At 43.8% G+C, this 25,926-nt stretch overlaps 1 protein-coding gene across 3 annotated transcripts in view; it reads right to left on the bottom strand.

Annotated features, from left to right (window-relative positions):
- Nucleotides 1-1,124: 1,124 nt before the first annotated feature.
- Nucleotides 1,125-25,926, bottom strand: part of igsf9b (immunoglobulin superfamily, member 9b) — a 34,228-nt gene continuing 9,426 nt past the window's right edge. The window contains exons 4-22 of one of the 3 annotated variants that reach the window (XM_034091366.1): nucleotides 19,290-19,436; nucleotides 17,620-17,771; nucleotides 17,308-17,425; nucleotides 15,258-15,399; nucleotides 14,701-14,846; nucleotides 14,432-14,574; nucleotides 14,193-14,333; nucleotides 13,984-14,100; nucleotides 13,740-13,890; nucleotides 12,562-12,673; nucleotides 12,274-12,449; nucleotides 8,924-9,162; nucleotides 8,620-8,704; nucleotides 8,323-8,493; nucleotides 8,119-8,155; nucleotides 4,150-7,449; nucleotides 3,220-3,389; nucleotides 2,863-3,064; nucleotides 1,125-2,653 (exon numbers count right to left, since the gene is read on the bottom strand). In XM_034091366.1, coding sequence (XP_033947257.1) covers nucleotides 2,874-3,064; nucleotides 3,220-3,389; nucleotides 4,150-7,449; nucleotides 8,119-8,155; nucleotides 8,323-8,493; nucleotides 8,620-8,704; nucleotides 8,924-9,162; nucleotides 12,274-12,449; nucleotides 12,562-12,673; nucleotides 13,740-13,890; nucleotides 13,984-14,100; nucleotides 14,193-14,333; nucleotides 14,432-14,574; nucleotides 14,701-14,846; nucleotides 15,258-15,399; nucleotides 17,308-17,425; nucleotides 17,620-17,771; nucleotides 19,290-19,436 — 5,738 coding nt within the window. In that variant the 3' untranslated portion in view covers nucleotides 1,125-2,653; nucleotides 2,863-2,873. The remainder of the gene's footprint in view (nucleotides 2,654-2,862; nucleotides 3,065-3,219; nucleotides 3,390-4,149; nucleotides 7,450-8,118; nucleotides 8,156-8,322; nucleotides 8,494-8,619; nucleotides 8,705-8,923; nucleotides 9,163-12,273; nucleotides 12,450-12,561; nucleotides 12,674-13,739; nucleotides 13,891-13,983; nucleotides 14,101-14,192; nucleotides 14,334-14,431; nucleotides 14,575-14,700; nucleotides 14,847-15,257; nucleotides 15,400-17,307; nucleotides 17,426-17,619; nucleotides 17,772-19,289; nucleotides 19,437-25,926) is intronic. The other 2 variants (XM_034091367.1, XM_034091368.1) reach the window with 2 other exon arrangements.

The raw sequence follows: 25,926 nt of genomic DNA, 5'->3' as shown, positions 1-25,926 counted from the left end.
GACGTGTGATGTACACCTCTGTAATGAATTCTTACCTGGAAAAATATAAATCCATAAATTGAAAATCAAATGGCTTGTTGTGTTTAATTGATTGTATTGGTTTATATGTACACATTTACGGAGAGAAGCTCCACGCATCTGAGGGGCTCATGGGTTACTATCTACTATACTCGTATACTACTATCATATAGCCTACTACTAAAAAGACATATTCTTTTTAGTCTTGAAAGGCATCTTCTCACACGTATGTAACAGTAATCCAAACACAACTGAAAACCATTTTATTAAAGCGATCACTGACCCTGTATAGCAGCAGTACAATTACAATTGCTTCGGATCTTTTGTCCGTTTTGCAGCAGCATTATGGCTTTGGGATCGTGAAAATACTGTAACTTGTTAGTACTGTGGACACAAACAGTTTTACTCAACGCAGAATTATGCTAATTCTGAATTAGACGGTGCTTACAGCTTTTAAGTGGGAACAACTAAATAATTTAGCTTAAGAAATAAATATTGAATTACCTTTCGGACGTTAGGTCACCCCCACTAAATTCTTAAAATAATCAGCAGTCTGATGGACATTTAAAGGAAATGTTTATCAAACCTGGGACTCGTCTCTGCAGACATGACTCAGTGCTTGGAGTAAATTGAAATGGACGATGTTTAAGAACGGGTTAGCTGTTTCACATTTAGACTATAATAAATATCTTGGGGGAATTGTCATTGAATGTTGGTACAGACATTTTCCACTCAAGGTAAATTGTAATTGGTCTTATACTGACTGTGCTGCAGCTGAAACCAGAGCCCAGTCTGCTCTGATTGGTCAACTGCTTAGAGATGTCCCGCCCCTTAGCCTATTACGTACGATGTGATGGAGTGCTATCCATTAGATGCGCGAGTGTTACATAGTGATGTACTTATGTTACAGAAGTAAACTAATGAGTCCAATGGAGGCGTTTCAGGCAGGGGGGGGGGGGGCGATGTGTGTGCGTGGGAGAGAAAGGCAGAATAGGGCCTCTTTATCTAGCTAACTTCACAAGTAAAAGAGCAACTGTGTTCACGGTCACATGCTTTTCCTCCATAATACTGTAAATATCAACACATCTCTTCAGTTGGGTGAATTCAGAATAAAACAATTTATTCATTACAAACATATAAAAATGACAAAAACAAGCAGGTGGCAAGATATAAAATTTTCCAGTTTGTACAAAAACTCAGAAATGCAGACCCACTCCATATGAACACTTTCGTCTGGGTTCTTTATGTAAATATAGTACAAATCTTAGCTACAAAGATACTGTTTGGATCTCTTTTTGTCAGGTGTCGCAATAAAAAACAGCTTTCAAACTAAAAAAGAAGTAATGGGCATGAAATTCATTAGAGACTTCACAGCAATTCAAATACAGAATCAGAAGTCCATGGAAAATTCACAGTGTTGCCTTCACATCAATGAAGTGTAAACATTGTTGCATATCATAACTCACCTTCATAAATATACAGAAATACTCATCAAGTGAGCAAAACGTGTAAAAAAAGGAACAACTTAACAATAATTTTAGGTTTTTAACCTTCGGTGGTCAATCTACTGGTGTATGTTTGTGACATTAACAAAGATAAGGCAAAAATAATTGTCCCTGTGTTCAAGTGTTACTGTATCTGTCATCTAATCACAGAGGGAAGGTTAGACTGATTCAGGTGGAGTAAAGTAGCATTTTCTCATCCGATGACATGGTGAAGAGGAATATACACAGCAGGGTTCACATTAGTATATAAACATTTGTACATTTTTAACAAATACTGGGAACTATATAAAGTGATTTCATTTATAAAGGATTGACAGTGGAATGTTATTGTGAGCTATATGTATAAAACAGGAAATGCTTCAGGGAACTAACAGGAAAAAATGAACAAATTCTTCTTTTAAATAGAGAAAATTATTGTTTGAGGTAACAGGAAGTTTATCATGAACTGATCGGAGATTTTTTACCAAAGTACGAAAGTCAGGGTTGCTTAATCATGTGGGTACTATTAGTACTTTTGTGGTACTCCTAGGGAGGTTGTGTTAAAAATGTTTAGAGCACTGTTTGATTATCATTACAGACAGACATTTCCACAAACAGACGCTTTCTTAGACAGACCTACATAATGGTCCTTAGCATCCCTTTATGAATAAAGGGAAGTCTTCGATGCGATACAGAAATAAACTTGAAATACAACCTGCATTATGTAGCTGCTTTTATAAAGCATGTATTTTTGTAACTGTAAACCTGCCTTAGTCGAGGGTGAGCATTTAATTTCTCAAAAGGCCCTGTGTGCCTGATTGTCAAGGTTTGAAAAAATAAAAACAATCCCAAAATGCACAAGCTTCTAAGAAAAATAAATAATCCCTTCTCAGTTCCATTATGCCAAGCAAAATGGAACAAGTATAAGAAAAAGTCATCTGTTAACAACCGAGGAGTTGAAGTTTGATGGCATGCAGCATATGGTGCTGTCTCTTTAAATGTCTTTACTTTAGGCTACTGTAACAGAAGAAAACAACTTTAGACAATGAGTTATTTCACATGAGAGTTCCAGTGAGGTGTGCCACTCTCCAGGACCAGAGGGATGTCTTCTGTTACTTAAGTCTGCTTTTTGGTATCTGTCTGAGATAAACCTGTAAAAGAAAGATGGTACAGCATTAGAGAAACAACCTTCAAAGGACAAGGTTAAAAAAAGCGATAAATTAAGCAGTATGATATTTGGCATGCACAAATTCACCGCACATGGATGACACAGAAGCAGGCAAGAAAATGAAGCAGGCAGGCGAGCAGTGAAAGGAGGAAAAGAGAGGGAAGAGAGGAGAGGGAATGATGAATAACGGACCGATGGATCTGCTAGAGCAGCGCTGAGCCGGAGTCAGAGTCTGAGTCGTGGAAGAGGCGGGGCCCCCGGGAACACGAGGACCCCTGAGCCTGCCTGTACTGCTGGTACTCCTGCCGCAGGGCGTTGAAGCGCGCCTCGCTGAGGGAGCGGCTGAGCTGGAGAGGTGTGTTGGAAACTGGCGGGCTGACTGAGGGACACAGGCCTGGGGGAGGGGGGAGCATTGGGGTGAGGAATGCATGGATGGGCACAGGGTGAACACATGCAGCACTATCACATCGAGCATTACACTCGCAACGACACATGCAACATCGAATACACGCAGCACACACTGAGGAGGTGGAGAGGGGGAGTGTTTACCTTTATGCCGCTCGTCCCGGAGGCCAGCGGTTTGATCATATCTGAGTTCCGACCGGCATCTCCGTGAACCCGTGTGCGACTGATCAAACCTCATGGCCTCCAGGACCTCCGAGTCCACACACGCATCAGCAGAGTCCCACTCATAACTCTCATCTACTGACGTGTTCCTTCTGATGGGACACAGGACCGGTCAGATAACAGAAGACACAAACAGGAAATAAAGGTAACACTTTCTACAACGCCTCATGTTATAATGCGTTATCAAATACATTATTATGCTTTTAGCTGTGTTTAAGTAAGTTTAAGCATTTGTACACATTCATAATTTATAACAATAATCACAACATATTATAAAGTATTTTATAATGACTCAAAAGGTCAATCTAATACTTCACAATGGCTTTTTAAAATTGGCATTTAAAAAAGGATTATACTGTTCATCCAATAATTGTTATGGGATATGGGAGTTATAATTAAATTGACTTTATATATTATTACCACTGTTATAATTTATAAGGGATTATACAGGGATTATTCTATTCTCTGGTCATTGGGTGCTTTAAGTAAAGTACATATACTACATCACAAGCTGGTTGTAAATCACTATAATCTGTTATAGGTCCAAGAACAGCACACACAAGTGACCAGCAGCCATTCAATATTATAATACTTGAGCTTATAAACCATTATAAAATGCCTAATAATCTAATAGTGAGTTTAAAGGTTTATGAATACTTATAGCTATAAATCTAAGGTGCTTTAGGCAGATCACAACACATTCTAAGTATGTTTATAATTCACTTAAAACACGAGGCATAAAAAGTGTTACTGAAACAAAATGAAAGTTATTTTGGCAACATGAATAAATCCCTGTGCCCAGAGGACACTCCAGTGACTTGGTGGTTTGTTCCAGCTGTGGTGATGGTTCACCTTTTGGCTCTCCTCTCAGGAAGCTCCGTCTCCGCTCGGTGCCGCTCGCCCTCCTCCGTGGTCTCGGGGGAGCTGAGCAGCGTGGGGGTGATGGACAGGGACTGACGGAAGAGCCCGGCGCTACCCCTCCCACTGCTCTGACTGGCATAACTGGTCCTCCCCCCCTCCCGTATGTCTGTCTCCCCTCCCCTCCTCATCACCCTGTCTGGCTGTCTGTAACTCTCTGCCTCTCTGGGGGGGAAAGGGGCGTAGTGAGGTGAGGGCCAGCTGACGCCCCGGGGCAGGTAGGACCTCGGGGGGCCCCTGCTGGGCTCCATGTGCCTCATGTTGTCTGCTCCGGATCCTGGCCAGTGCTGGTACTGGGGGACAGGGATGGAAGAGGGCATGGCGACATATTTATACTGGGAGGACCTCATAGGTTCTTGATAAGAAGGAGACCACCTGGAGGATTCTGGGAAAACAGTGGCCTGCCGTCTGGGATCTATGGGCTCCATCATGGGGGACATTGAGGTTTGTCTGGGGGGGTACATGGAGGCGGTGAGATAGGAAGGACTAGCTAAAGGTCTTTGATGGGGGTGAGGCCTCTCTAAGCTGCCCATGCTGGGGCGTCTGAACGGAATGTACTCCCTCCAGGAGGGGCCTGGCCTGGGGAAGGAGGGCGGGCTGTGTCCCAAACTATAAGACTTCACCCTGACGTCTGGGTTTTGGTACTCGTCCCAGTAACATTTCTCAGAAATATATGCCCTCGGGCTCTCGAAGTGCTCCCACCTCTGTGAGCCTAAACTGATGGATTTCTTTAGGAAAGGTCGAGGGGGGCCCATACCTGAGAGGGTCCTACACGGCCCGATGCTCAAGGACTTCTTTAGAAATGGCACAGGGGCTTGACTTATCCGTGATGCAATGTTGTTAGTCCTGCTGCCCTGAGAAGCTTGTCTTTGCGGTTGCTCTAATAAAGACTTACTACTTTCTACAAAACTCTGTGAGTGCTTGGACACTATGTCGGCCATTCCTCTAGCTGCACTGAACAAGGACTGAGCCGACCTGGACCCTATCCTGGATTCAGCTCTGTCTGTGCTCTTGTTCCCCGCTCGGTTTAGTGTTTTCTCATTATAGAGCTGCTTGCTAGTTTTTTCTGGACCAGGCGACGATGGCTCATCTGGAAATCGTACTCTGTGTGAAGAATCTCTAGCTTCCAGATGTGGGAGGGTGCGTTTATGTCTTTGCTTTCTACCCTCATACAGGCTGGGCTCTCCTGCAGAGGGTTGGTTTGAGGGTGTTTCCTGGTTATCCTGAGCATGAACCTCCCAGTGTCTGGGAACCACATCAGGCTTAGGCCCGGGGGATTTTTCTGGCTGTAGTTCTGAACTTTGTCCAGCGGTGTCTGAGACTGCAGTGTCTTCCACCGGCTCATCTACGCTCATTTCTATAAAACCTGGGAGGCTCAGGTATTCAAGAATTGCACTTGTCTGCAGAGGGGACATTTGGACAGATGGAGCTGCTGGCTTGGCCTTAAAGGACCCTGACATCACGGGGACAGAAAACTGCGACTGGTCACTATCAACCTCTTCTACAAGTGTCAATGTGGAAATAGGACTTGGACTATCAGAGAAGAGACATTTGTCACTTCTCCTGGAACGCGTTCGCAGACCCTCTCTTTCTAAACCTGAACTACGTCGGTCATCTTTGGCCTTTGCTCCTATTTCATGGTGCTCATAGGGTAAGGTAGAATAACTGGATGGACTGGGATCCCTCGTAGCTGTGTAGTAGTTTTCAGTCCCCTCAGGCTGGTGGTATGGGGCAGAGAGTGAACTTCCAGGCCTCTCACGGTCAACTGGAGGACTTCTGGCAGATGAGTCCCAGGGCTGACTAGTGGCATTAGCATATGAATGTCTGGACCTCGTAGCAACACCTCCATTCTGTGTCCTTTCCCTAAAGCCCTGCTCAGTCATGGACTTCCTGCATCTATCTTGTAGAGGACTCAAGGACCTGGCTCTGTCTGGTGTTTCTAGACACAGGATAGGGGGGCTTTCTGAGGAGACGTCGGGGGAGAGCAGGGGGAGGGAGGTGTTCTGGGTGACCGGAGAGCGTGAGGAATCAACAGCAAGAGAGCCCTCTGTGATCTCTCTACATGTGCGAGCGTGCAGGGATCTGGGCGATGAGGTCTCCCGGGGGCTCTGCACAGGAATGAGGCTGGTCCTCGATGTGACCGGGCTGATGTCCCACTGTATGCGGGACGTAGGGAGCCGGTCAGAGGGACTGCTGGTGTTCCCGAAGTAGCACGCTTTCCGATAGTCAGATACACGACTCGTCTGAGATGAGGGCCTGGGTTTCTGTCTGATGGTAACGTCTTGTGGCTTCCATACAGGCTCTTCCTCTGATTGTGGCGAGTCTCTTTGAGGACTTGTTGTCTTATTAGACTGTCGCTCGTTTCTCCCTCGACTTCTTTGTTCCGCTGTGTAGCTCTCCAGCTCCCGCTCCATTTCTTCCCTCTCCTTTGCCAGTCGGACACATTTGTTAATGCTATCGCTCGCCAGCTCACTGTCGAGTTGTGAGACCATGGTGCTGTCATCAGTCAGCTGACTCTCCATAGCATGGTAGCCTGGACGATGTGGTCTGTTTCTATCCAGCAGCTTTGTTCTCCTCCCCAAACTCAGGAACAGGTCTTCAGCGTGGCCCGGCATGCGAGGCCTCCTGAGAGAATCGCTGGGTTTTAACTCGCTGTTGTCCGAGTAGAAGCTGGCTCTCTCCAACAGAGCCTCTGAGCCTTGTTCCTCGTCAGAATAAAAGCAGCCGTGGCGGGAGAAGTTTCTGGCCATGGCCTGTACTCTTCCAGGAGAGGAGGGAGGTCTGCTCAGCTCCGGGACGTCCACAGTGAGAGGAGAATCCTTCTTCTCGTTCTTCTCTGAGCTCAAGAGACTTGACTTTGGAGAGTCTCTGAATGAAGTCCTGTTGCTCCCTGAGCCACTTGCCCCGCCATTCATTTGCAGGACTTCCTTCTTCACGTTCTTATCGGAGGGACTTGATTCCTCTTGCAGCGGTTGCATAATGAAGCGTCCATCGGGGCCTCTGGAGATGGACTCCAGAGCCTGAGAGCCCAGGTGACTCTCAAAGAGTGTGTAGTGTGGCGGTGGAGACGAGTTGGACAGGAGCTGTTTCCGCTGGTCGTGGTATTCCCCGCGGCTGCCTTTATCAAAGGACGACCGATCAGAGTGTGAGGAGGAGGAGTTGGGGAAGAAGGGGAGCGGCGGACACAGCTTCAGCTTTAGGACACTGTCCGGGCTGCGAGGAGGTGAGCGAGCTCTGAAACAAGATGGGGAAATAATTGATGTTTTGCCTAAAACAACCTCACAGTACTGCAGAATAGGGCTGCTCAATTAATCGTATTTTAATCGCAATTACAATTTTGGTTTGCAACGATTATGAAAACAACATAATCGAAGTAAAACGTTTTCTTTTTTTATTATTAGTTTTTCAGTTGAATTATACTTAAAGTTCAGGGTAATCAACTGTTAAAAACATACTGTTCACATTTTTCTTTTCAATAAATGGATGTTTTCAAAGTAAATGGATAATCGTTTTTATTAATCGTGATATCAATTATTGACCCAAATAATCGAGATTATGATTTTTGCCATAATCAAGCAGCCCTAGTGCAGAATCTGACAAAGAAAAAGTAAAAAGGTGCAATTTGTAACTTGAGACTGATTAAAAAGATGATGCAATGATGTGTTTGTAAGTATCTTCATTTAATTGTTTCTTTATAGTTAAAAGTCATAAGGCAGTATAAATGTGTCATAAAGTGAAATGGATGGTGAGAAGGCTTTTAGTGTAATATAAAAACATTCAAGCCAAAATAGATACAAGAATAAGCATTAAATACACTAAACATTTCGTATTTCAAAATCAAATTGCAAATAAAGGAACAAATGTTTGATGAAGATATAAAGCTGTACTGGTGAAGACACTTACTCTTGAGATGGGCTCTTCTGCAGAGCTGATGGGAGATCTAGAAAAGGTGAAAGAAGGATTAAAAAGACAGCACTGATGAAATGTTCCAAACATGTCAAAGTGCATTTGACATAAACCTGGTTATCAACAATAAACACACTCTCTTGGTGTGCGGAAAACACAGCTCTTCTTTTTTGGGAGAACATTTTAAATGAGACATTTGACCTTGTCTTTTCTTCCTGCGCCGACGCTGTCTCCTCTGGCTCATGTAGCATGCTGTCACCAACGAGAGGATGATGGCCACAAACAGGAAGCACACTCCTCCCAACACACCGGCCAACAGGGGCTCTGGGATGAACTCCAAGAAACTCGGGCGCACGGGGTAAATCTCCATCCCTGTGATCGAACCGGAGTCAAGGAATTATATTTCTAAAAACTAATGTTAATTTAGCAAATAACCAGTTGTATGGAACCTTCAATCAATGCATGTTAAGCTCATGGTTATCTACAAAAGGCACTTACCTGTTGTGGACACATTGACGGACTCACTCGGTTCACTAAGAAGCTTGCTGCTGCGAGACATCAGCCTCAGATCATAACTGGAGTCCTGAGAGACAGACAGATCAGGAGTTTTATTGAACATAAACATGTATGCTTATGATGTTAGTTCAACTATTTTCATTCATCAATCATATCATCAATTTGATGTTACACCATTTTTGGCACAATCGCTATTTGATCTACACACAAGGCAAGAAACCAACAGGACATACAGACAGATCTCTGGAAAATACACACACGTATGGAGGAGAAATGTAGTAATTACCCTTAGCAGTCCTTTTACAAGTACTTCACTCTGATTGGCCCCGATTTTGCTGCTGAGGATGAGCCACTGGCCCTGGTCCCTGCGGGCCTGCAGCACAAAGCTGGTCAGTGGAGCAGACGGAGCCTCAGGAGGAAACCACTGGAGGAGAACACCTTGGTCCGTGCGGTTGGCTGACAGGAACATTGGAGGATCCAGCATTGGGAGAATGGTGACGACTGTAGGTGCTTCTGTTGGCACAGCTGATCCGAAGACACAATATACAGGGTTCTTACACCTTTTCCAAAGTCAAATTCAAGAACTTTTCAAGCATTTTCAAGGTGTATTTTCAAGCATCTTACAGCTGTTGTAAATTACATATTTATATACACATACTTATACTCAAATGATTATTTCCCTACCTCACATTAAATCAGATGTTCTATGCTATAAACAACCAAGGACTGTTGACCTCTGGGTGAGTGCTGCTTCCAACCTTCACTGGACTAACAATGGCTAATCCCAAACTGTACTGCTTTTTCCTTGCGTTATTCGCCGCCTCCCTACCCCCTCCTGCGCATAACAAATGTGAACCACCACTACTATCATGTGTGATTATGAGGTCTCTACACAAGATGATTACGCTACATTCCACTGTCAATGTGCGCACAAAACAAACTAGGCATTGTGACTCACTGCTAGCTCTTGGCCGTGCTCTGATTGTATTACTACTGATGATATCGGGTAATATGCATGTTCATCCTGGACCTTCTATTGTATGTAGCCCTAGTTCTGACCTGTGCCCTGATGTCAATCTTTGTCACAATGATCTGAGTTTCCCTGACTCTACATGTAAATGCTAGAAGTAAGTAAGTAAGTAAGTAAGTAAAACTTTATTTATATAGCACCCTTCTCAACACAGATGTACAAAGTGCTTTACAGTACAGTACACAATTCAAAGTACAACTATAAAATGTAGAATACAAGGCATAAAACAGCAGCAGGTAATACATAGGATAAAACATACGATAAAACACCAATAAAAAGACAGCTACTAACTCACCTCCTCCGACGACCCAAAGGCCTGTCGGAACAGGTGGGTCTTTAACTGCCCCTTAAAAATCTCTATTGAGGCCGAGGTTTTTATTATCTGGGGGAGTTTGTTCCAAAGCCTTGGGGCCACTACCTCAAAGGCACGGTCACCCTTAGTCTTTAGCCTGGTTTGGGGCACCCTTAGGAGGCCTTGCTCAGAGGACCTCAGGGCCCGGTTTGTGATGTGATGGTGGATCAGGTCATTGATGTAGGCTGGGGCTTGGCCATGGACAGCTCTGTGAAGACCAATACTTTGAATTGGGTTCTGAGATGGACAGGGAGCCAGTGCAGGGCAGAAAGAATCGGAGTGATGTGGCATGTTTTTTTGGACCGAGTGAGTAATCTGGCTGCAGCATTTTGGACCTGTTGTAACCGGTTTATTGATGTTTTGTTGAGGCAGGAGAACAGAGCATTACAATAATCAAGCCGGGATGAAATAAAGGCATGGATAGCCATCTCCATTTCTGCGTTGGATAGAACCCCCCTGAGCTTGGCAATGTTCCTGAGATGGAAAAAACAGGTACGGGTCAGAAGTTTTATGTGTTTGTCTAGTAGCATAGACTGATCGAAAATTACACCAAGGTTTTTTATGTTTGCCCTTATGTTACCACTGAATGAACCCAGGTGGCTTGCTACCTTAGAGGCGATGTTATCAGCCGCTAAGATCAAGACTTCCGTTTTCGATGCATTGAGCTGTAGGAAGTTGCTTGACATACACTCCTCAATTGCAGACAGACATGTGATGAGGGTGTTTACTTTTTCCATTTTGACAAGTTTGAAGGAGAAGTATATCTGGATATCATCTGTGCAGCAGTGATACGAGACACCCTCAAATTGGCTAATTAAGCGGCCCAATGGGAGCATGTACAGGGCAAAAAGAAGGGGGGCTAAAACAGAACCCTGGGGCAGGCCGCAGGATAGGGGAGTGCTATGTGATGAGAACGGGCCCACCGCCACGGAGAAACTTCTCCCACTGAGGTACGAGGCAAACCACTGGAGGGCAGACCCTGAGATGCCTACCCACTCCCTGAGTCTATCTAGCATGATGGCGTGGTCCACTGTGTCAAACGCTGCACTCAGGTCCAACAACACCAGAACCACGCAATCGCCTGCATCCGATGCCATCATGAGGTCATTGGAGACCCTGAGGAGAGCTGATTCTGTGGAGTGGTGTTTTCTGAAACCTGATTGGAATTTGTCATGGATTTTATTGTCATTCAGAAATGTATTGAGTTGATTAGCAACAACTTTTTCTAAAACTTTTGACACAAATGGGAGCTTTGAGATGGGCCTGTAATTATTCGGGAGGGATCTAGATTGGGTTTTTTGAGTAGAGGCTGAACAACCGCCTGCTGAGACAATGGAGAAGCATAACAACAGCCGGTGTTTCTTGTGAGTGTTTCCCTGGTACACAAACACAATACACACAAACAAACACACTCGCGAGCTTCCACCAGCATTTGGTTTAGGCACGAAAACATACTACCAGTAGAAATACATTGCTTTTAAAATCGTTCTATGTCGAATCAATAGATTATATTTCGTGACTATAACACGAAATGCCGTGAGACTGGGTTGAATTACACCAGTGAGTGCTTCATCCTCTGAACACCACAGGATGGCGACTGTAACGCACATATTAACATAGGTACGCTCCTCTGAAATGATTGTCCCCTGCAATTATTATTATTATCCCTCATCGAGTTTGCTATTCAGCTTACTAACGTTAGCTTAAACAAACGTAACATGCAACGTTAGCCTAATCTAAAATGCTCTACTACGGCGTACCTTTCATGTGGCTCGTCAGCGCAGACTCTCCCATCGTGAACAACTGAAATTATTTTTTTGCAAACTTTGCAGGAGGCTACTCGTGGGCTTGACCCTCGTCTTAGCCATGGCTTGTATTTGTCTTCTGCTAGCCAACGCTCGTTGAAACGGCAACCTCCTGGCATACTACCGTCATCTATCACTCATCAGAATGCCCAGGTCACACGTAACAAAAACACTTGCAGGGAAGGCCGGAGCGGAGCTGTTTTATGTAAAAGCGAAGCAATTAAGCGCGCTCAGATTTCTTTATTTTCTTTTAATCTAAAAAGCGAAGTAAAGCACTTACAATTTCAAGCACTTTATCCCAAATTCAATCACTTTTCAAACCTTGAAAACACCTCATAAAATGTCAAGCATTTTTAAGGATTTCCATTACCCGTACAAACCCTGAATATAAGTTCAAACTGTAAAACAGCATTAGAGAGAGTGAGGGGAACAAAAGAACTTGCACAAACCTAGTGTTCGCACAGAAACGATCTCACTGAAAGGTCCAGAGCCGAGTTTATTCTGAGGTAGGATGCTGAACTGATAGCCAGTGCCAGCAAGAAGCCCGGTCACCAGCAGGTCGTTTTTGGAAGTCGGCACAGGCAGAGAGGCCCATTCATGTTTCCCTCTGGATGCCTGCTTGAACCTGGAAGGAAAGCAAAACAGACAAAATAAAGACATAAAGCAGAAAACATTATGGGTTGTTTTTCAGAGGTGAGAACGGCATCATCAAACAGTATGTATTTTGTCTTACTTACCACACAGTGTACTTCTGGGTGTATCCACCATCAAAGCCAGGCACCCAGGACACGTTGGCCTGGTTCATCTCTGTATCGGCATTTACTGAGGACACAACATGAGGACTGGTGCCTGAGGAACAGAGAAACTCTTAATAAAGTACCTCTGTCAGCAATATGGATGAATACTCCAAAACTTTAACGAAAGGTCAACTAATCGACAAGTTGATCAGATTCATACGGAGAAATGCACCGTTTTCGACTTCCTTAACTCGGAGTTCTGGTGCCCCAATTACGTGTAAGGTGGGAGAAGTACTCAGATCATGTACTTAAGTAAAATAAGTATACTGCAGGCTTGCTTGTGAATTTACTCCAGGTGGAACTAAAGTCTCATTTAAGAGTTGATTATATTTCACATCATTCATCCAGATCTGTAAAGTAACGAAAGGTATTAAATACATGTAGTGGAGTAAAAGTACACCATCTACCTCTGGACTGTAGAGGAGCAGAATTACAAAGAAATACTTAAGTACCTCAAAAATATCACCACTGCAAGTATGTTATGTGTGCTAGCAGCCCATAATCCACACTATACATAACATAAATCAATGTTAATTTTCTTTCAAAATTTTTGTTTTTCCCTTAAAAAACCCCAAAAAGAACTTGTACAAATACTGTTAAAGAACCGGATCGATAAGTAGTATTTGTAATTGTTTCAATTAGGCCTCATTATTTCACAGTGGCACAGGATCATCTGCCAATACAAGCACTTTAGTTCACGTTCAATCCATAATAAAATATACAATTATAGTTGGATATTTTTGTCTTGTTATTATTACCCAAGGGGGGCCTCACTGAAAAAGGCTGGGAATCACTGGTTACACATGCTATAGATGCTGTATGAGAAACCAATGTGATTTTGGAACATTGCACAATGTAAATCTATTCTAGTAGACCTCAACAATGGAATTATGATCAGTAGAAATGGCCATGTCATGGGACCTTTAATATATTTTGGCTTTTGGACTGAAAGTGCATTTTAAGACATTCCTTGGTTATTTTTCACTATTTATGTGACATTCTTTAGACAAAAGATAGATTAGATTCATCCCAAAAGATTATTGGAAGATGAATCGATAATGAAAGTAAATGTTAGACTAGACCTAGAATTCACTCAAGATGGATGTTACATGACTCACCAAGCACCATGACCACAGTGCCTGCGCTGACAGTTGCAACACGATTAGTGGCCAAGCACTCCCAGCCCCCATGGTGGTCTTTACTGAGCGGCTGCAGCAGGAGGGAGCCGTTAGCTAACACGGCGTACTCGGAGCGAGGAGAAGGGCCAATCTGTGAGGAAGGACATTTAGCAACAGGTTAAAATAAGAAACGAAAAAAGTGATTGTTCAGCGCCTCTACTGATCAGTAAAAAAACGCCCGTACCTTGCTCCAGGTTACGTTTGGAGCGGGGTCTCCAGAGGCTTCACAGGGGATGATCAAGTCTCGGCCCACCTCCTGGAGATACTCAGTCCGAGGAGGCACATTTAATGTTGGGGGGTCCTGCAGGAGAAAGAGAGACGTTTTACTTCTGCCCTTGTGTTAACTACTAGGAAACAGTTTCCTATACATCAGAAGAAGAACAGCCGCCTCACCTGCAAAATGACCTTCGTGGGTTCAGACTTCCCCATGGTGCCATAGCTGTTGTAGGCCGTACATGTGTACATGCCTACAGCGTTGTCATTGGCTGTTGCAATAAACACGGAGCCCTCTGAGTTCACTATCCAACCTGGAAACTGGACAGGTGAAAAAAAGAAATGATCAACATGTGGCATGTGTGCAGGCTGAGACAATTCCCTCTGGAGGGCAAACTGTGTTGCTAGCTGTAGCTTACGTTGTCAAGATTCAAATCGTTCCCATCTTTGGTCCAGTTGACATACAGCACAGGGGGGTCAGCCTGGACGGGGCAGATAATGCGCCCCTCCATGCCCGCAGGCAAGTACGTTTCCCGGGACATTCGGACCACGCGTGCAGGGTCTGAGATGCAGGGAAATGAATTGATCACATAAAGTAAAGATGCTCTTGCACAGGGCTTGAAGAGAAACTAAGTGTTTACAAAAAAAAAAAAAAGTTGTATAAAGCAAACACTCATCGCAGGCTTACGTTTCACTTTGAGGTGCGCAGAGGCAGAGGGCGGGGTGAGTAACCCATTAGTCGGGATGCAGGTGTAGTTTCCGGTATCCTCTGGGATGAGATTAGGGATAAGAAGTGTTCCATCCACCAAAACCTTCACTCTGGTCTTCAGGGACCTAAAGCCAAAACAACAAAGCAAGGAACATTTTGAGAAGTATTCAAATAAAAAGATAATGTTGATAAGATTATCAGAGCATTAAAAACATGGCAATAATCTAAAGACTAATCTCATTTATTTGAGGTTTATAGCAAGCTGAAGACCACATGATACAACAGTCTTATAAATAATCTAATTAGAAGGGATCGCATTAGATGCATGCTGTGGAGAAATGCCAGAGCTATCCATTGTGTGTATAAAGACTTGCTTTATATAATCTCCACAGTATTCCACTAAATAAAATGAGGTTACTGTAATTGATTAAGTCTTATTAACTATGACATTTGTAAGATATTTGACTATCTATCTTGGGTTGTAAATGTAACGTGATATATTGTACTGTAATGGTCATTTAAAGACGTGAACTGACTCAATATGGTAAACATTCTGTCCTTGTTTCAGCCACTCATAGCTGAGGTTAGAAGGGTAGGCGTCAGCCTGGCACTGCAGAACTGCATCCTGGGACATGTTGAGGGTGGTGTCCTCTGGGGAGATGATGATGATTGGAGGTCCTTTTGACAAGTGGGAAGAAAACAAAACACACCCTATTGTAAGTGTTGTGTTTCTATCTTGATGCGCACAGTCTGGCCTAGTGCTGCGTACCGGTACGCCGAACCGGTACTGGACTTGTAAAAAGTTTCGGTTCAAGTCCGGAACGTCGGGAACCGGTACTTGGACTCGCAAAAAAACTAGCACTTACGTCTATTCTGGTTTCTGTGGTCATTTAAACATTCCCTGATAAACGTTATTCAGCGTCAATAAATGAGTGCTAATCCCAGTGTGCTCAGTGTACAACATCACATGTCATTTCACCTTTGATTCACGGTTTGAAAACGTAGCATTTCGCCACATGCTAATGCTAACCGGAAGTGAATAATTTTCAGAATAAAAGTTAATAGTGTGAACTTCCGGTTTTTTCAGAATAAAACTGATTTAAATTAAATAGTGTATTTAATTCAAAATTACACCATATCAACATTGATTTTAATTTCTAACAGTATGTTTGTACATCACTATGTATGTAGTATGTACTGTATAATGTACACATGTAGAGTTGTAGAAAATACATGGTGTACAGACAGTACAGTACACTCTGACTGTACAGCCACTACAGTGTAGCCTATACTGTATAGTAGGTGTGTAACAGTGTAATGCGTATAGTCTACTCTACACTCTACCTTTCAGCAACGTTTTAGGGATTTAGGCTCAGTCAGCTCAGGGACTGTTTGGTTACTTTAGTTTGGTAAATGAAATAAACGTTTGAACTTTGTAGTAGTTCACTGTAGTTGCTGTCATAAGTCATTTGTAGACTAAGTGGCAAAAAGTGTTTTTTTTTACATTTGTACTTTGTAGAGAAATGTAGACACAAGTTGGAAGGGAGCACAATAAACCTGACGAGTTTGAATTTGAGTTTATTATGAGTTAATTTTCAATTGATAATTAGCTCACAATAAGTTCACTTTAGTTACTCATACAACTTGACACAAGCCATGGGTTCAGGTCCGGACTTATAAGTCCGGACCTGAACCTGAACCTCTGGACTTGAGTCCGGACCTGAACCTGAATGTGAGTCCAGGTACTCAGCACTAGTCTGGCCTAATTAAAGAGATAAGTCCTGACTGTTGGTTGGCCTTGAATCAATGCTACAGCAGGGGATGGACTCTAGGTGGCAGTATACACTCTGTAACCAGGATGTTCCACCTGTTCCCTGGGTTTGGTGGTAACACATACACAATCGCAAAGCTTTTGATGAGAACAGGATAACATAGATATTTTGTATTCCAGAAAACCATACCTTGTAGATGTTACTTTATAGGGCTTTACCAAACAGTTCAAAACTTCATTTATAACATTGACAGTCGACTGATGTGCATCTTGCGTTTGTTTGTTCTCTTTAAACCTGGTACTGCTGCACGGTTGCAGATTATGATTAGGCTTCACCAATTTTATTAGTATTATAATATTTGTAGGATAAGTTTTCGGTGGTGGCTGCAAAGTAGTAAAGCATGCTGAGATAAGCTTACTATAAAAAAATGACAGGTTCAGGGCAGACAGGGGAAAGCAGCAGTTATGAATAACTTACGGAACGCCTGCGTGCAACAGTCCACCTTCTAGCTTCTCTTGCCCTTTTTTTGTCAATCTCTCTCAAACATACTCACAGCATGTATGGTGTGGACTAACCTGACATGTATTCATTAAAGAAAGTAGATTTTTAGACTTTTTACCCATTAGTTTATTCAGCCTTTTCTTTAGTTTGAGTGTCAGTATGACGTCAGAAAATAACAGACATTCAAAGCGCAGTTTAAAAACCTCACTTTGACTAATTTGGTGTCTTGTTCACCTGAACATCACAGTGTATGCTGGACAAGAGATAAGAAGGAATGCAGTTCTCCCCTGATGATTGACAGTTCAACACTGACCTTTGACCTGCAGCTGCAGGAAGTGGGTGAGATTCCCCTCGGAGTTGGACACGTGACATTTGTATGTTCCTGAAACATTTCTCTCGACGGAGGCCAAAGACAAGGTACCATTGAGCACCTAGAAGGGGGCGAAGGTGAAGAGTGAGAGGATCAAAGAGAGAGAAAAGTCAGAGGAAGATCATGAGGCTGTCAACGAGAGGACAACAAAGCACTTTGCTTCAAAGCAACATCAAAGTCCAACTCTTACAGAAAATGCTAATTATAAAGTATTTAATTAAAACACTGCAAATGCCATCTGTTAATTCATCTCACTTTAATTTTTTCATGTTTCTCGATTCGGCTCTCATCTTTATGCCAGACAACAGTTGGTCGAGGGTTGCCATGGGCTCCGCAGCTGAGAGTCAGCGAGTCTCCGAGCAGAACCTCCACGAAAGATGGAGGAGTCTTTATAAACACAGGTGGAGCTAGGACAAAGGGAGCACAGATGTATGGGTTATTTCTACTTGCCTTTTTTAAATGGGACAAATCGACAGGACGATCAGAGCACTTAGTTGACTTTTTGCACTTACTGCAGACATCGACAGTCAATGAGGGCATCTTAAAGGTGGACAACTCCTCAACAAATGCTTAAAAGGTAAACCTAAATAATGGTAAAACATATGAGAGGGATCACCTGTGACTGGTTTGATTCTTAAAACATCTGGTTTATCTGTATGATCCCCAGACCTTGTATGTCTTCTGTGTGGAGATACGCATTTTGTGAAGTATACTTGTCAATTGAGCTGTTTATAACCATATTTTGTACTCTACTGAATCAACAACACATTTAGTAAGAGACCCTGTTAATGCTTCCAAATGTGTGATTTTAAGTACCACAAATGGTAATGAGTCTACCATGAAAACAAGCAGCAAGTCCAATGATGTTGACTGAGAGACTGCTATGTTTTGTCTGTGTTATAGAGTGATTATAGTGGAAAGAGATATGTATGTATGCTGGCCTGGAGATCATGCTAGTTCACTGGGCAAAAAGCTAATTATTCTTTAGCATTTAGCGATTTGGGATTATTGCAGAAAATAAGCTCTTTAGCAAGACAAATGTTTGTGATATTTACACGTTTCAGCAAAAATAATCTTTACAAATAACCACATGTAATAGGGTAAAAATGCACATGTATGGTGTTAACTCACATGTACAAATCTCTTAGGCTTGTGTTAATTACAGGGCTCATGTCAGGGCCCCAACACATAAAACAAACCATTTTCTTTCAGGGTTTTAGAACTCCTGCAGCACTCTATTGAAGAAAAAAACGGTTTCATGATTTTACATCCATCTACGGCAAAAATATATGCACTCAAGGAATTGGAGAGGGTTTTGGGTTAATATGCCATCATCTATGACCAATGCAAGTTTGGTTTTGGGATTGCCAGACATATTGTTGGGTAACGGGTGATACACAATACATGGAATGATGTAATAATACCGTTATGTACAAAGGTGTCCAGTGTTCACCTGCAACCTGATTCAGCACATGCAGACCTTTCATTCACTGCAGTACAATCCTATCACATCCCGTCTTCACACTCTCAATGGAGCTTTAAACTCTACTGTGGCATAACGAGTGTGTGTGTGTGTATTTGAGACAAAGTGGGAAGCAGGTGATTTAAAAAAAAAAAACTCAGATTTAAGCATTTAATCCTAATCTTTAGCCCACACAATGTCCAAGTTCGCTGTCTTACTCCTATCATTCTTAAGATCAACTCCTACATTGACATCAGCTCAAGCAGGCCATGTTGGGATGTGATCAGTGTGAGCGCAGAGCGTCACACACACTGCTCTGATCGCTGCTCCAACACTTCAGCTTGCCAGGGCCTTCTGACACCCTGCCAGGCTCCTTGCTGTGGCTGATCTAAACAAGGACAGTGCCAGTGATGAGCAGTGAGAGAAGCTGCTCCCGAGTCCCCAAAGCCCTGCAGTGCTGCACCTGTGATGGAGAGGAAGGTCCATGTGCCGTTTCTAAAGTCGTCTTTTTTGCTGTCCAGGAGCAGGATGCGACATTCGAACCAGCCCTCGTCCTCCAGGGTCAGCCGCTCAATCCGCAGAGAGGCACCCCGGGTCAGAGACACACGGCCTGTGGGAGGAGGGGGCAAAGAGGAAGGGGTGAGAGAGAGAAAGAGAGAGAGGGTCAGCGCACACACACACACACACACACACACACACACACACACACACACACACACACACACACACACACACACACACACACACACACACACACACACACACACACACACACACACACACACACACACACACACACACACACACACACACACACACACACACACACACACACACACACACACACACACACACACACACACACACACACACACACACACACACACACACACACACACAACCAGACTGGCAGAGTCAGCACATGCAAGAAGAGGGCTTACCATGCAGAGGGGACCGGCATCCAGTGTCACAAAAGGCCACAGTCAAAGTCTTTATTCTAACAGCCAATCGTAGCTCTAATGTTGCTCGCAAATAACTAACCACATAGATTGCTATTTATGAAAATATGGGCGGTGCAGCTCAGACGATGAGCAGTCAGTGGCCCTGAGATTAAGTGCAAACATATGAATCACTCGTGTTGCAATGACATGCATGATTACAGATGAAACTGGTGTCCTGTCATTTAGGGTTTGGAAGATGGTTGAGTGGAGAGTTCTGATGAGCATGCCAGGAATACTCCAAGGCTGCTTCATTCAATCACTTACATAGAAAGTGTCTGTTTTCTTCTTTATATTGTTGCAGTGCAACAGTAGTCTGTTTTTCTTTATCAATGAGGGGAAGTTGGGCTGAGATAAACAATGTGGAGGGAAGCATGGCTGATTCGGGCCTTGACCTTGGGTGTGAACACACAGATGGATCCATGCACAAGCACATACACATGTCCCTACCACACACACACACCCATACCGCACTGCCTCTCCTCCTCTCTGTACTTCTTACAACTCCTTGTCAGGCTTTGAAACTTGATCTGCTGGTTGCCTGGTGACTGCAGACTGGTTTTCAGGGTACTGGAGTTACCCTTCCCCACCCACCCCCACTTCCTTTTATGCTGTCTCTCAATGAACTCTTTTCTCCCCCCTTCAATATCAGGCCTTTAAATGGCAGAAGGATGCGTGCAGGGGGAAAACACACACGTTGCTCATACAAGGCTCTGGACAAAGCTGTTTGAAAGTAAACAGTGGAGAAGTCTCCGGCATCTCGTCATACTCGTTTGCATTTAACAGGTTGTTCAGGCCCATATGATAAAAGGTATTGTTTGTCACATTCAGTTCTCTGGACAAAGTTGTGCATACAAAAATAAATCATAAATTGATCTTTAGATTCTCCCCCAGTAGATAAAAGCAGATCATTATTGAATGTCCTAAGGCAACAATATCAGGAGAAACCCAAACCCTCACTATTCACACCGCGTTCCCTCCAGACAGCGCGTCTGGAGCAGAGCCTCAGGCTATGAAATACATCCAACCCTTTACGTGGCCTTAAGACAGGGAGAAGCACACACTGAGAGTTAAGGCAGACAACAATAGCTAACAATTAACCCTGCATTCCTGACTGGGGCTGTTGCTGTGCTTAATAGTTAGGTTTAATGTTTGACTGACCTCCTAAAAGACCGACCAGTGTTTGATGGGCGGTGCACACTCACTTAGAGGCACCATAAAATGAATGCCTCTCGTTTCACACAGCATCTTTCAAACAACTGGGCAGGGCATGAGAGGAAATGTGCAGGCGGATGATAACAGGTGTGGGGATAACTTTAGGCATTTTCCTCTCTGTACGAGGGATCCTCCCCTGGCTGCCCATTTCCTGTGCAACCTTTATGCAGCTGGACACGGAATAACCTGCCACACTGCAGGCCGAGAGGGAAAACACTTTCACGTGCAAAATCACACAAACCCTCTTTAACATGAAGCTAATCCCTGCGCGGTTATATATTATGGGATACTTAAGAGATCACAGTGGCTGTTAGCAACTCTTTTTTATAACAAGACTGCCCATGGAAATCCCTCAGACGGACCGTGTGCACTGATCCTGTGGGTTCAGAAGCACGTGGGTGTGTGTATACACAAGTTGATTTTCAAAATCCAGTGAGCGCCCTGCCCCCGGGGGGGAATTCTAGATTCGCCGTCGAACACTTAACCCTTTCCCGTAGCCTCCCTCTTGTCCATCACTACAAAGAGACGGCAGCCCCCACTCATTCTCTCAGGTTACCATAGCAATGAGACCCAGAAAAAGCCCGGGCTGTAGGTTTGGATTTGAATTCAGTTGCTGTAGAAACACGGGAAAGGGAGGGTCGATCATGAAGGGGGTGTGGGATTCTACTGTCAGACGTTTGAACAATTGCAAAGTGGGAAAAACTTGTTTAGATGTACAAAAAAACTGTCTTGTGTCACATCAAGCGGAACAAGAGGCAGAAAAGAGTGAGAGAAATAAATGAGAGGCAGGAAAAAAAGGGTCTATTCTACTCAGTCTGTTGACAGACAAAAGGCTGACGCTGTGTGACAAATGTTGCTTTATTTAAATTTGAATGTTGCATTTCTGGACTTGAACTGAAATCTCAAATGGCTCTCGGCAGGTGCTCTGCGCAAAGGTTTTTTTTTCTCTCTGGTGGCGTGATGCAGAGATACAATGCAAATATGCTGCAATGACAACAACACTAATATTGAAAATGATCAGTCATATCAGTAAAAGCCCTCCCTGTTTTCAATCGAAGAGGAATTGAGCGCGAGGTTACGGAGAGGCTACTCGAATTGTGTGCATCAATAATCCACTGACAGGCTATGAGAGGATGCCCTTTCCGACCTCTTTGCCCCGTAACTCCCCTGCAGACACATTCATCACTCCCCCTGGTTCAACACTAGCACAATGTCCACGAGCCATCCTCAAGACACAAACATCATTAGACTCTATGTTAGACGGGGAGAATGTCTGAAACAATAGCTGCTGCTCCTTTCTCTTGTCCATCCCCCTCCTCTTCCTCACTGTCTTTGTTCCTTCTCCAGCAGCTATCACATGACAGCTCCACTCTACCTTAAAATGAGCCCCTTGTTTCCAACAGATCGAGCTGCAGTGCAGCCAAGAGTAGAACATGGAAACACTGCTGTGTGAACCCCTAAGACGCACCCTTTTCATATCAGCGGGAGTCAGGTTCTCGCCCAGTGGTGGCAGGTTAGGAAGAACTCGGCTTTCAGAGCCGTGCCGCTGGCCAGGAGCTGGGCTTGTCTCGGATTCTGATATCATATTATCTTTCTTTTCTTTTTGAAACAAGATTTATGAGGCTTTTTCTGCGACTGAAACCACTGTCATGCAACCGAGCTGACACTTTACACCTCATATATTTTTACCCACATAAATCTTGTTCATTGTCAGTCCGATTTAAGATTTACAGCACTTTATTTGCATGTTTACTGTATTTCCTTAGTCTTGTGGCATCTGAAACTCGAGGATAAGGCTGTTATTGCTCCAGTGGAATTAAATCAACATGTGATTTTTGTACTGGGGGTTCCCACACTGGTACTTACTGACGTAGAAATACATGAGGGGATAGTGAATTAGATGCGATACCATCACGGAGGCTGTGGAGGAAGACAGATTATTCTGTTATGAGAAGCATCAGCACTGCTTTTCTTTGTCCTTCCGTATGTGCATAAGAGAGCCGAGCGGAGGTGCATTGTGGGATGTGTTTTGATTTGAATACAATCATAAGTCTGGGACCGGCCCCCTGCCTCTGACAGCTGATCCCTCCCACTCTCCCAAATTTCTCTCTTCAATCCTCCTGTCTCCCTAATCAGTTTAACCCTCTTATGAATAGCTCTTTGTCGTGATATAGATTACAGTTAACTCTGTCCCCCTCACCCTGTCCAGCTCTGTTACCCCCTGCACCAGCAAGCACACACTGCTCACGTGCCACATTTCACTACAGCGGCCACTCAACTCACCGCCGACATCAGCCCTCGTACATGATCACAGAGAAAAGGATTTTTGAAAAATGCCTTTCGGTCCAGCGAGATTACGAGTCGTGTTTGAACACTTTTCCAGTACAAAACATGAGCTTTGTTTTCTGGTCAGTAGGAGATAACACTGCTGTTAATTATTAATAGTTGCTTGACATTTGCTTTAGTTACTCTGTGAGTGACCATCAGGGAAATGTTTAAAGTCTTCAAAAACGATATAATGGAATATAAAATGTGTTACAATCTTCAAAATATTGAAAGCAACGTTCATACAAAAGAAAAAAACTTCACTTGCATAAAAGTAATCGTACAGCCGTGACATTTGGACACCACGGATATATAAATGACCGGAACAGCACGGACTGTGATCTCATGCTCATCATACTAATCTGAACAGTTCACACCTCAGGCATGAGGAAATGTTGCTTTTTTAATGGCCTGCTGCTCTAAGCCTGGAGGAATTGACCAAGTTGCAGCCACCTATTCTTCTTTCATTGTGTCATTGTTTGCTGCACATCATCTGGGTCTAGTTATAGCGGAATAACAGGTTGTTGATGGACAAAGGCGATCAGTTTCACCCTTCAGCTGGACTTTACAGCAAATAACTTCATGTTTGCAAAAGCTTACTTGTTCAAAGGTTCTAGAGTTCAGGATTTGTGTGTGTGCGCCTCAGTAGATTTAAGTGTGTGTGTGTGTGTGTGTGTGTGTGACAAATTCAGACCCTACCTTCTCCAGTGTTCAGAGGTCACACTGAGAGTGTGATAGAGGCCTGCTGAGATCGGGGGTTTGCCCATTGTGGTTCTAACCTCAGGTCGGATTCCCCTGCTCACAGTCTCTCCTGATTTACTTCAGCACACAGGAGACATTTGATCTCACTCTGCAACAGTAAACCATCCTGACATCGCAAGACTGGAACATATTGTCTCAACAAATACATCTCAAACTGACTATAATAATGTGTCAGTCAGAATTTATCCGGCTGTTTCCTCTTTGTTGTGAGTTGAGTAATGTTCAGCCCTGCAGGGCATGCTGGGTGCGATACACAGAGCAAGCGGGATGAGGGGTACTAAGTCCTTCCCGATTCACTCGACAGAAAAGAGAGGCTCTCAGGCCCCTTTACCAGTAAAACGAGATCAGTTCCAGTTCTGTGCTGGGGTTAGTGTAGGTTTGGAGTATGTTCAACTGGCAATCCTCCTAAGAACCAGTTTGCTTGTTCGTAGACAAAAGAGGTTGCATTATAACGGCACCTTTTAGGTTGGCAATTTCTTTCCAGCAACCACCGCAGATTTAACTCACGGTAACAAAGCTAGCGAACTGCTTTAGAGCTGTGTTCTTTTAAAGTTATTTTCACAAAACCAAATTATATTGGAAGCATGACTTCTCCAACAACTTCTACTATTCATCGTATTCGTCATGTACTGTTGTTGCTTACATAAAACTTACACCAGGCTCTGATGAAAGCCTTCAACAGAGAGCCGGCGCCTCTGCAGTGGAAAAAAGAAAAACTGCTTCACAATTGGGCTCCTGCTCCGAACCAGCCCTTAAACGGCCTTGTTGGAAAAGCCCTATGTGACCTATGTTTCCAATGGGGTCGATGAACATCGCTCAGCAGCTGTGACACTCCTCAATGCAGAGTGTAATCTCAAATACACCTGATATCGTATCAAAAAATGTTGGTTTAATGGACGACTGAAATAGTCTGCAAAGATATCGCTTGCTTTGATTTTTCCATCTCTGTTTCTAAAAATGGCCAATAGCATCAGTGAGCTTGAGACAAAGCAGCAGACAGCCTTTGAGAATGCTTTTATGTTTTCATTTTAGTCTACTTAAATGCACAGCATCTGCAATGCAATGAGACCACCAAGGGAAGGACATGAAAGCACTTAGATTCAGTAATACATATTGAAGTCTGACACCTTACTTAGCTTTATTGCAAGCAGCTATTATGTTGTAAATCCACCCCTGCAGTACAAGCCTCATCACGGCTCTGTTCCTGATCTCAGACAAGCCAAGACAAAGATCAGGAAATGGTTCCCTACTTGACTGTCTTGTGGTTAAAGCTGAAATCCCCCCCATTTTTAATTTGAGGGTAGAATGCATTAGACCCACTGTGCTGACACGCTTCACATCGCGCCATCTGCCTCCAGCAGGAGGGGAGATATGAGGATCTGAGGCAGACAGGAGTAAAGCCCACACCAGACTACTACACACAAGGGATAGATATGGCAAAACATTAGGACATCAGTGTCAGGACATCAGTGTCCCACTCTGAGCCACATCTCTTTTTTACTTTACTTCATTATGGCTGCTTGTGCATCAGATGACTGTGCATCAGATGACTGCCCCGAAACAATTAAATGGTTAATGGCCTACAAGAGGGTTAACATGCCAAACACATGTAGCCAAATTGCTTGGCGAGGGCGGCCTGTTTGTGGTTTAGACCCTCCGGACCTCAAAAGCCGTTTGCGAGTCGTCACAACATGTTTCTAAATCAGAGGCTTTCATTCTCAGTGGGAGCTCCTGATGAAATAAGTTCCAATAGGAAAAATGCAGAGGCCTTTTAGGCGAGGTTCCCTGTACATTTCAGTG

The sequence above is a fragment of the Pseudochaenichthys georgianus genome, chromosome 9 (assembly GCF_902827115.2).
Source record: "Pseudochaenichthys georgianus chromosome 9, fPseGeo1.2, whole genome shotgun sequence".
NCBI lineage: Eukaryota > Metazoa > Chordata > Actinopteri > Perciformes > Channichthyidae > Pseudochaenichthys > Pseudochaenichthys georgianus.
Note: the sequence above shows the minus strand (reverse complement) of the source record. Positions and strands in the feature narration are given on the sequence as shown.